Here is a 12,307-nt window from a genome sequence, read left to right as displayed (position 1 = left end):
TTCTGTATTCAGTACCGTTCGTAAAAGAATCTTCCAAGGCGAGGATTGGATAGAAGCTGTAGTTTTCCGTTATCACTTTGATGGTTGAATTGGGGAAAATGTATCGTTGGCAAATAAATAAAATCGATAATAGCCAAAAAAAATAGTTAGTGATCCAGTAATACAGACCCTTTGCATTTATTGCAAATTGTTCTTTGGTTAACTAACATGATTGCACTTCTGATGGAGAGAGAGAATCTGCTGTCTGACCAGCAAATTCTCTCTCTCTTTTGCTACAAGGATGTTAACAATGTACTGATACTTAAATCCGATTGATAAACTACATGTACACTGCATAATTCATACGTTTAATTGATTATTAGATCTAATTATAAAGGGTATATAAAACAAGTTACTATATCTATTTCAAAGTAAAAAAATCAGCATTATTACAGGTTTTCCAACTTCTAAACTCATGATTATAGGATCAGCAATTCAACATCAATGTGTTTTATATTGGGCATGTGTAATATACCTTGCAAGTATATTACTTTCTGTATACAGGTGTGGGTGTGGGAGCATGTGTGTGTTTGTTTCTATGTACAATTAACAGTTGTGGCAAAAGAATCAAATGATTCAATCATTGAACCTTAGTTTGCCATTGACATTAGTTTTTAAAGATCTCATATCAAACATAATACAAAGCAAATGGCAGAAAATACAAGAAGAACATAAAAAAGATATCAAAGAACAATAAAATACATATAAATATTGACTTAAATGCTATATTCAAGGGCCAAATAATTATCATAATGATACAAATGCTATTTGTACCCAAAATTATAAGCATTTTAGGTGAAATTATCGAATTATTGCATAATATTCAAAATATGCATAAATTTGCATAATTTTTTTTTTTTTTTTAGACCCACATGGGCATTTATTATATACATAATTGAACATTCAAAGTCACATCACATGTTTACATAATTCTCTTTCAAACAAATATTCCAAATTAAATTCTCGACAATCTTTTCCTGTTTTGTTTCTTATGAGTATACATTTGTAGATACACCAAAAAGCAATTGTAAGAAATGAATCTAGTCCGGTTTCTTTGTGGGCTTTAAGTAAATGCAATTCTGTTACTTGAAGGTCAACATTGTATTCCAACTTCGCTATTGTTGTCAAATAAGAAAAGAATCTCTTACTTAGTTTACACTCAACAAAAGCATGTACATCATCTTCATCCACATAACAATGTGGGCATCTCCCATCTGTTATAACATTCCATTTAAACAAATTCTTTCTTACAGGCAATAAATTATATATAACCTTAAAATTGAATTCTTTCAGTTTATTGTCTTTACAGTGACACAAGTTTCTTTTAAAAGTTTTTTTCCAATCTAATGGTGACCTAATTATCTGTTCCCAATACAAATAGCATCTGTTAGTGTTTGATAAATCTGAAGATAGTAGTTTATAGAATTGTTTACTTGAAATATCATGAATATTTTTTATTTGATTTTTGCATAATTAATTAGCCGCAAACAGAAATAAAAAAATTTTCCCGAATGGTAAATGTTATGTATGCAAGATTTTGCAATATCCATATCGGTGAAAGCGAATATAATAAAAGAATATTGCAGAAATAAGATTATAAATGGTCAATTTGGCAGCCATTTTGTTTATGCAAATTAGATGGTCAAAACATGAAAAATTGGCTTGGGAACCGGTCTTATCTGATTCAGCACATTCAAATTAGGTAAAATAGACCGGTTCCCAACTTTTACCCCAAAATGCTCCTTGAACTCAAACTATCCCCATATTGGTCTTGTCTATTGCCAAAAAGCTGTTGTGCATGTAAAGCTTTACACATTTGTACTTATTCTCTCATACATGTACTGTATCAAAGCAATAGCTTTGATCCAGCTGCATGAGGCATGGCGTCTTGTCATTGTTCAAAACTCACCTTCACCCGACAAAGGAAAATATAATTGGTATAGTGTCGAAAATCTATCTATCTGACGGTCAATCGGATCAAGCTCACCCTAGCCACTAACCCGTCTCTGTGGTCTAGTGGTTAAGGCACCGGCGTTCAAAGTTGGGGCCCGAGTTCGATTCCCGGCAGAGACATTTTTTCGGCATCACCAATTTTCCAAAGGGTAGATAGCTCTGGGGAACCTTGATTTAAGCTACGCCTACCATTGTTCTCTTCATCCATTGCTTTACTATATATATTCATGTCCATATAAAAGCTGCACTATACAAATTAATGTTTATTATTATGATTATCATGACGGTGATGATGATGAAGGCTATATTGATACGTATAACGATTGAGCTATCCCTGACCAGTTATATAAAAGAATGGCATAACGATTTTTTTTTTAGGATGAATATACCTATAGTAAGCATGGTTAGTATCTTATATTTTCAAGGGATTTAGAAGGCCTTGCCTTTGAAATCTTTTTTCTGGTTTACATCGATTTAGGAAACTTGTTAATTTGCATGAATAATTTCGGTAATAGTTTTGGAAGTCATTTGTGATGTAGACAACAGTGATGGTACCAAGGGAATGAGGGCATAGGGACATTTGACCCCCCCCCCCCCGTACCATTTTTGAAAATGCTTTTATTGTGTGTTTATTATGTAACACTGTCGTTACGCCAATGTTCGAATATTGCTTTGCATGACGAATGAAATATAAAAAGGAAAAGTTATGAAACCGAAGCTGTTTGTTTGTTGTTGTTGTTTTTGTCTGGTCTATGTGTTAATTTTGCCCCAGGATCTGCAAAATGCTGCCAATCATAAGCTTTTTAATTAATTTCATTTTGTTTTGATCAGCGTTTATTTTTTTTCATATGATCTATCTTTATTTTCATCAGCAATTTTACTGTATGCCATCGAGACTAGGATTTATGGGAATGACGTTCTGCATGAACCCCCTAATAAAATGACCAAATATACAGAAAACTGCCCCCAGCACACTTTACCAACTTTCTTCCTTTGAATTAAACATTCTATGGCCATCTTAATATTCGAAGACCAAGTTAAGTCCTCTCCATCAAAGAGGTTGCATGAATAGATAAAGATAACATGATCAAACAAAATTCTGATGTTATTTTTTTTTGGTCACCTGCTTAAAGACAAGTTTTGGTTTCTGATCATGTTGAATATCATTGAATCATTACAAAAACTAGGAGTTATTTCTGTACGTATGCTCATTCTTAAAAATACGTAAGAAATAATAGTGAGCGTATCAGTGAATGACCTCTCCAGGGTCGAATCCAAGGGGGAGCATATTTTCCCTGAAAATTTGACAATTAAGTAAGTCCTCATTGTTTGAACGCCATATAAAATTATATGCTATTACTCTCAAACCCTCTCAAAAGGGGACACACTTTTGTATAAACGACATATTTACATTAATTGACTCTCAAACATGTCAAACGGGACCCGCGGGGCACGGGCCGGACGCCCCCCCCCCCCCCCCCCCCCCCGCCACTGGCGAGTCGATCTCTTATATTTGATGGGGTGCCGGAAGCGGAGGAGGCTGGGGCAGTCTACGCCATCCCACTCCAATCACCGTCGTTTGTTTTTTTTTTCGTTTTTTTTTACAATCATGGAGGGGAATTTCGCCCCTAACAAGAAAATCACACACCTGCGGTATACACACACACTGAAGGAAGGAAACTTGGCGTCAGGTAGCTGCGCAACCAATTTCTATACAACCTAAGTATTTGTAAATTTACCCCAAATTTACCTATATCAGCCGTAACACAGCGTATCATTAGTGTCCATGAAACGCGTTGGGGTATTATTTTTCACTTAGCTACGTACAGGGCTTTTTTAAGTAGCTTTGGTTAGATCCGCCGATCGGGTTTGAAAACTTGAACTTTGATTTTGAAGCAGAAAAATCAAGAGAGAGAGAGTACACAACCGAGTTATTTTATCACCAGTCTTTCAGCTGATAATGACACGCAATGGAGACGAGATTCTCAAAATTCGATGGGGACACAAAAAAGGAGGTGAGATGTAATTTAAAACAGTGAAAAATTAAGTAGGCCTATCCGAATATCAATAATCGTCGCTTTGCCTGGGCCCTGGCCATGTTTGACTGGGGTCGGGACAACTCGGACCACGTATGGGGAGCCCAGGCGTGTATTTGTCCAGCATAGGCATAGACCTACTCGCGGGACTAGCGTGATTTATGGTCTAGGCTCCCCCTAATTATTTCTCCAAATAAATTGTGAAAACAGAAATTATGCACTTACCACGATTATGGATGAAGGTCTAACGAGTGGCAGTTTTCCTGACATCTGGGCACAGACTGGAACCTCCAAAACGAAAAGTTTTCAGTCTCGATCGGCCATTTTGTTACGATTCATGATACATCCATGTAATCTTGGTAGGCCTAAAGCTAAGTGCATAATTTCTGTTTTCACAATTCATTTGGAGAAATATTTAGACCATAAATCACGCTAGTCCCGTGAGTATGGTCAAATACATGGTAAGCCCCTTGGCACGGGCGGGAGCTCCCCTGGGTAAGCAGTAGAGCCTAGAGGGCGAGGCGCTGCTCAGAAAGTTGGGATCGTCCCATACAGGGACTGTCTCAGGATTTCTTCACACAAGAAATCTAGGAAAGTTCATTCACCTGTCAAGTGCCGACACCAAACAAGTGTGCTAGTCAATGTAAACATATCAGGTTTCATAACAAGATTATTGGAAGACGGTTAGTCATAGTTTAGTTTAGTTTACTCCAACGATGTTGTAGGACGAAGCCTGTTCATCGATCAAAGTAGAAATGTCTATTGCTGCTCTCCTGCTCTCCTTCAGACAAAAATTAGATGCGCTACTTATGTTGGCATGGAGGGGTGGCAGGGGTATCGTAGACAGTGAAAAATCCCATGGAAACACACAAGAAACGAAATTTACTCAAAGTCATAGGCAATCTTCTCCCAATGCTTATCCAGTCTATTCTTAAAAGCAATCACTGAACAAGCAGTAACTACATCTTCTGGGAGACTGTTCCACACATCTATCACTCGGTTAGCAAAGAAAAACTTACGCACATCAAGACGCGAATATCTTTTCTCTAGCTTTAAGGAATGACCTCGCGTTTTACCACCTTGTCTCAGATAGAAAAGTTCAGAACTTGAATCATAGTAACCATGCAGATATTTGTACACATCAAAAATAGACGGTGAACTGGGGGGGGAATCGAGGTCACTGAATCTATTTTTAGCACTCTCAATTTCCGTAATTGCCGTCTTTGTCCCGTAGGGGGAAGTGAAAAAAAAAACGTCCCCATAAACAAGGACAGTCTCAATTTATCAAGACATGATTTGGCTTGGTTTATGAGGATATCCTTGTTTTCTGGGACAATCCCAATTTTTGGACCAGCGCCTCTACTGGTAAGTTTGACTCAAGCGTGCAATCCTGGCTGCGGAGAATTCCCCCTGACATTCAGCCTCAAGACCATGAAGTCTTTGCAGCCTCGCTCTGGGCTACATTACGTTAGATGTGTTGTACTTGTAGCCATACCTTACTTGTGAGTTGTGGAATGCCCGGGGGGGGCACTCGACCAAAAAAGTGGTGGGGGTGTGCCGCGGGCAAGACAAAAAACGGGGGCCTTGGAGCGGGCTTATCGTAAGAAGGAGGGTACTCGGAACGGGCTTCGGAACGACAAATGTTTGTGAAAACGGGGGTCCTTGGAACGGATCGCCAGCGTGTGAGCGCGTATGCATCCTACGGAATGGTCATGCGTGCATGATGCAGCTAGCGCGGCCTTCGCCGGGGAGCTCTGCAGCCGCTTTTCACCAAAATTGCAGCTCATTCAACGCGATCGGAGCGGCGTAACGAAAAATATGCGAAGCTTTGGAGCGGATTTCTCTCTTCTTTTTTCTCGATAAGAAGAAAATGCTATGCCTTGGAGCGGCTTTCTTTGTTCTTTTTCTCAACAAGGCAAAAATGCTATGCCTTGGAACGGAAATTTGAGTGTAAAAATGGGGGTCCCCTCCGCGGCACATACCCACTATGCATTATATACTGAGTGCCCCTCCCGGGGTGGAATGTAGGGTTGCGTGCTACAATTATGTAGAAAGCTGACACACAATAATACAACACTTTGTTTACAATGCAAATTATAAAAAACAATGACAATTTATTTAAAAGAATTTCTACTTTAATCTAATTCTTTTAATTGTGGTACCGGTACAGTAAATTTTCTGAAGATCATTTTATGTTAAGAGTTGACATTCCCCAGCCCTGGCAAGAAGAAAAAAGTATGAAACTTGACTTGAAATGAAGTGTAAGAGTCTGACTCGCCGGACATCAACGTTAGATCTAAGTCTAACTTTTTAAGACGTATAGGTTAGAATAACTTAAACATTTTGTAAAATTGAAACAATAATTCTGCCATGTTTACTTTTACTACTGTCACTGACACTGTCTTACTGAAACATGTGAAACTGTTTTCAAACACCTCTCGAAATAGCTGCTGGATTAGTAAGATGGTGGTCCCCAAGTCTGTTTATCATAACCCAGGAGTCGACCATGCAAAACAAGGGAGACAATGGGGTAGATGGAAACAGAAATTATGCTCTTACCACGATTACATTGATGAAGGTCTATCGTGACACACAAATCCTGACATCGAGGCACAGATTAGAACCTCCAAAAACGAAAAGTTCTGTCGCGATAGCTTTCATTCTTTCAAAATTCAAAACAAAATGGCTGATAGAAACCGAGGCTATAATATGTTTTTTTAGGTTCCAGTCCGTGCCTCAATGTCAGGATTTGTGTGTCATGATTGCAAGTGCATAATTTCTGTTTCCACATTTTATTGAGACCCCAATCTATCACAGTCCCATGTCTCCCTCGTTTTGCACGGTCAACTCCTGGGGAAGAGGGCCGGAGCTCCCGCGTTAGTTATATCATAACCTTTGTCATTGAATGAGTGGAGCAAACAACGGTCGCTTAACTATGTACAGCGTCTATAGAGGAATGGTGTGCTTTTGCACCCTCCTCATTTACTCCTAAATTTTGCTTTTTGACGGGGTGAAAGGGAAGAAATAATAAAGATAAATTCATATCAAATACATACAGCTTAATACTTTTCAGAAAAATAAGCCATAAAATAGTAAATTTTGATGACAAACAAATCAGGACCAGCCAGATTCTTCTTCGACTGCTTGATTGCTGTTAGTGCAGCTACAGCTGAGCGTACAAACATGCCAGCCAATCTGCTGGCGCGTCAGTACGCTCAGCTGCAGCTGACGGCAATCGATGAAGAACCTGGCTGTACTTCAAGCGGCGGTTGTTTGCTCCACCAGGAGGAGGACCAAAATAATCAGAAAATTGTGTAAAACTCCTGATTCATCAGTCTAGGGCAGGCTAAGCTTTTGAAAACATGCTGAGTAGTGATATACCTGAAATATTCACCACTATACAGGTATGTGTAAAAAATAAGGTTGAAAAAATACAGTTAGTAATTCCGAAAGTTAGCTAGATTCCCTGGAATTTCAGTATAAAGATTTATTTCTCAATAAAAATCAGTCTGTATGTCCTATAAAAAAGGCTACATGTAGCATATTTTATAAAAAGTCATTCACTACGGGCGTAAATCCTTGCATCACACCTATTGTTCAGGGGCGATGGAACAATAGATCATCATCCCCTCTGAATAATAGGTGTGATGCAATGCATTTTCCATTAAATGATTTGATTTTATTGTCATCTGATTGACTCTTTATACAGGTACTTGTGCAGCTATTTACATACTCATTAATATTCATGATTCACGTGACCAGAAGTTAATAGAGACTGTGTACATGTAAGATTCTGTTCAGAAAATTCTCCATTTATTATTGCACTTAGCCAACTTTATTTTTCAAAAATGAATTAAACAAAACACAACTTAATAATATACACCTTAGATTACTTTAACAGATCAAACTGTGACATGATGGATTTTAAGATCCACAGGTACAAAAAATGAAATTTAAGCCATTATTTTTACACTTTTAATTTTACATCATGGACATATTTATGTACAAAATACACAGTGTCAGTATGGAGTTTTGTAGAGCATATTTTTGGCACATGTTTTTTCACTATTTTTGCTGCTCTGAATGTTGTGAAAGTGTTTGGTATATCTACCAATCGCAAATTCAACAACTTGCAAAAATGTCGAGACCCGGCAATTCACAAAAAATTACGTACAGGAAAATAACAGCTCTAACGGTAATATGATTTAACATCTAATGACTCGGTCTTGAACTCTAAATGATGAAGTTTCTTCCACGACATGGATTCTTCATCTTAGTCATACAGCAAGTCTTGTTGGCGCAGTGACTTAAGATGAAACTGAGCATATGAAAGACCAATAGATCTAGGTCTGTATGCCAAATAAAGAATCTGAATTATAGCATTTTATAATTGTGGATGTTGTGAGGCTTGTGAAAACAATAGTGAGCTTTTTGTTTGTGCTTCAAGCTTAAGTTTAAATTAAAAAAACAAAAAATATTCTTTTGATCTTTGAAGTTTTGCATGGTGATACTCTACAGAGAATGTAAGAGAGGATTATGCCTACAGTTTACCTTGTGGTTTTGTCCTGAAAAGGATTGTTGGGTGGTGCTGCGATAGATATTAAAATGAAAGGCAACAGAGAGAGAAAAATTGAGAATTATCTTTTGTGATATGAATAAAATTAATGATTGCAAACCAGATGAAGTCTGTTATTTTTGTTTCAATATATTCATTTATCATCTTGTTTTAGTATTGGTTGGAGCCGACTGCTGCAGCTCTGGCCAAACTAGAGGAAATCCAGTCTTCGGTAGAACGCATGAAGCCAGCCAGTTCCTTCAATGTTCAGTCGGTGTGGCATCCTGCCAGTTCAACACCCCCTCCGGCTGCTCAAGCTGCTCCAATGAGCTCCAAGCCATCACCGTACACCGAGCTTGAGACAGAACCTCCACTTTCCACAGTCAGCATCCAGAAAACAGCTTGGTAAGCGACTGTAATACACACTCTGTTTGCATTTTATGTTGGTTATTAGTTTTTTACAGAACAGGAGGTGTTTCATAAAGTGGTTATAGTTAAGAGCGACTTCAAGAACGACTGGTGAACCTTGTCATTTGCTAAATGAACATTTAACATTTACCCCAAGAAAAGATCACCAGTCGTTCTTGAAGTCATTCTTAACTTATGAACAGCTTTATGAAACGGGCCCCCAGGAGGGTGTTTTCATAGAGCTGGTCATAAAGTAAGGCACGTATGACTATTCAAGACTAGAACATGTCACGTAGCTCAAGAAAGGATCACCAGTTGTGTGTTAAGGTCTTTCATATCTTACAAACAACTTTATTAAACACCCACCAGGATTGATGCTGGGGATAGTTTGCAGCAGAGGGGAGGGCAAGGGGAGGGTGACTTTCTTTCAGTAATTAATCCATTGGAATAGGAAAAATAAGAATACTGCATGGTTATATGACTTGCCTTGCTTCCATACTTAAGTCTACATGCCCTTTATCTTTTTTTGGCGGGGTGGGTATGCATGTATGCATTTACAGAGATCTGGGGCCCTTTAAAGAAAGAGTCCAAAAGTTTCCAAATTAAACGCAACTTGATGTTCAACCAATTGAAACTGACACATTATGGACTTGCGCATGATTGTTTTAGTTGTATTAAATGCACCTTGCAGTGGGCTACAGAAGACGATTCACACACTGGAGGTGCTGCCTGTCTAATTAAACCCTTGACTGTACAAAGTCTGAGGTTTTCAATTCTTGGCTCAGCAATTTATGCCCCGTATGAGGCATTTTTATCTTGCATCAAATAAATGAAATTATTGGTACCATTTAAAAAAAAAAAAAAAAAACATACACGTATGTTAATTTTCTATTTTCGTTATTCCTTTCAGGGGTAGCAATAACTCCATTCCGGATCTTATCAAGGCTCAGGGGGAGAGACAGAAACAGAAAGGCGCCCCCAGGAGGCCATGGAGTGGAAGGAAAGTGCCTCAAAGCCCCACCCTCCAGAGAAGGGGGGCCCCTGCTGGGGGTGGGGATGACTCAAATAGGGATACTTCAGGAGCTTTTATAGCAGGTAAGCATGAGTCATACTTTGAGAGATGAAGCCTTTTTTTAAAAAATCTTAGAATTTGTCAATTATTTCTTGATAATGATGGCATATCTTGATAGTGATTTTTGTGTGTGCTTTTTCCATATTTCATGACTGATTGAAGGCTTAATTTGTAAAAAAAAGAGGCTTTGATAGAAGGAAATTATAATTAATGAACAAATTTTCATAGCAGTAATGCAGAAAATTTGTTTACAGGCTTAATTTGATAAGCATCTGTTCATCAAAAGTATGGGATAATATGAAAATATTTCATATTTTTTATTGAAGTGTAGGGATTAAATTTCACCTTGGATAGGATTGTGAATAAATTTTTTGTCGGGGGGGGGGATATGCTTCATATAACCATAGCTCCTAATTGATACAATACAGCCTTCGGATTAAGTAATTTGTCCAACATATTACAATATCTATTATTCGTGTCAGATATAGAGGCTTTGAACTGTCTCCAAGGTTGGTAAATGAACTACCAGTATTCAAATGAACACATAATTGGACCAGAGTTCGCGTATGTTCTCTCCAAACCTATCTTGTGAATTCACGCTATAAACACATGCACAATATTAACGTCATATTTTACCCAGGCAGGATTACTATTAAAGGTCAGTTCCGAAAATTAATTGTTCTATCAGCAGGCCCTGCTTAACAATAGTCATGATTAATTTGTTTCCTATTTTAATGACAGTGAAAGGAGCTAAGTCTGTCATGTACGATGCCAGCTCCAGACCTCCTAGTGGCCGCTCCCACCAATCTTCATCCTCATCGTCAACCACAGTCCCACATGTTTCACCTCAGGATGTGTTTGATATGATGGAAGCAGCAAACACTATAAAACCTAAACATGGGGAGAGTGGTATGCAGGGAGAGGATAATGCGTTGGAGGAATTCTTACGAAATCAGCCAAATGGACATAAGCATGAATTATGTAAGTCTATTAGTTGTTTTTTGGTCTCACCTGCCTAGCAGAGTGAGACTATAGGCGCCGCTTTTCCAACGGTAGCGGCGTCAACATCAAATCTTAACCTGAGGTTAAGTTTTTGAAATGACATCATAACTTAGAAAGTATATGGACCTAGTTCATGAAACTTGGCCATAAGGTTAATAAAGTATTACTGAACATCCTCTTAGAGTTTCATGTCACATGACCAAGGTCAAAGGTCATTTAGGGTCAATGAACTTAGACCATGTTGGAGGAATCAACATTGAAATCTTAACCTGAGGTTAAGTTTTTGAAATGTCATCATAACTTAGAAAATATATGGACCTAGTTCATGAAACTTGGACATAAGGTTAATCAATTATCACTGAACATCCTACATGAGTTTTATGTCACATGACCAAAGTCAAAGGTCATTTAGGGTCAATGAACTTTGGCCAAATTGGGGGTATCTGTTGAATTCCCATCATAACTTTGAAATTTTATGGATCTGATTCATGAAACATGGACATAATAGTAATCAAGCATCACTGAACATTTTGTGCAAGTTTCATGTCTCATGATTAAGGTCAAAGGTCATTTAGGGTCAATGAACTTTGGCCGATTTGGGGTATCTGTTGAATTACCATCATAACTTTGAAAATTTCTTGGTCTAGTTCGTTAAACTTGGACATTAGAGTAATCAAGTATCACTGAACATCCTGTGCGCATTTCAGGTCACATGACCAAGGTCAAAGGTCAATGAACTTTGGCCGAATTGGGTGTAACTGTTGAATTACCATCATAACTTTGAAAGTTTATGGATCTGATTCATGAATCTTGGACATAAGAGTAATCAAGTATCACTGAACATCCTGTGCGAGTTTCAAGTCACATGATCAAGGTCAAAGGTCATGTAAGGCCAATGAACTTTGGCCATGTTGGGTTTTTTTGTTGAATAACCATCATATCTCTGTAAGTTTATTGGTCTAGTTCATAAAAAGTGGACATAAGAGTAACCATGTATCACTGAACATCTTGTGCGAGTAAGAGTAGTTTTCAAAGTCAGCACTTCTGCTATATTGAACCGCGTGATGCAGGTGAGACGGCCAGAGGCATTCCACTTGTTTCTCTCTCTCTCTTTTTAACTTTGCATTATTCTTGTTTTATCCACCCATCCATTCACAGCAATTCATTTCTTCAGTGGTAGGGACAGAATCAATCTCCTGTAAACCTTGTACCTGTGCAGAAGAGCAGTCACTGACTTAAATT

At 38.1% G+C, this 12,307-nt stretch overlaps 1 protein-coding gene across 1 annotated transcript in view; it reads left to right on the top strand.

The window, feature by feature from the left end:
• Positions 1 to 3,860: 3,860 nt before the first annotated feature.
• Positions 3,861 to 12,307, top strand: part of LOC121428466 — a 40,977-nt gene continuing 32,530 nt past the window's right edge. Inside the window, exons 1-4 of the mRNA XM_041625093.1 lie at positions 3,861 to 4,007; positions 8,759 to 8,988; positions 9,902 to 10,086; positions 10,805 to 11,044. Of these exons, the coding sequence (XP_041481027.1) occupies positions 3,963 to 4,007; positions 8,759 to 8,988; positions 9,902 to 10,086; positions 10,805 to 11,044 (700 nt within the window). The 5' untranslated portion in view covers positions 3,861 to 3,962. The remainder of the gene's footprint in view (positions 4,008 to 8,758; positions 8,989 to 9,901; positions 10,087 to 10,804; positions 11,045 to 12,307) is intronic.

The sequence above is a fragment of the Lytechinus variegatus genome, chromosome 15, assembly GCF_018143015.1.
Source record: "Lytechinus variegatus isolate NC3 chromosome 15, Lvar_3.0, whole genome shotgun sequence".
NCBI lineage: Eukaryota > Metazoa > Echinodermata > Echinoidea > Temnopleuroida > Toxopneustidae > Lytechinus > Lytechinus variegatus.
This window is presented reverse-complemented; position numbering and strand designations above follow the sequence as displayed.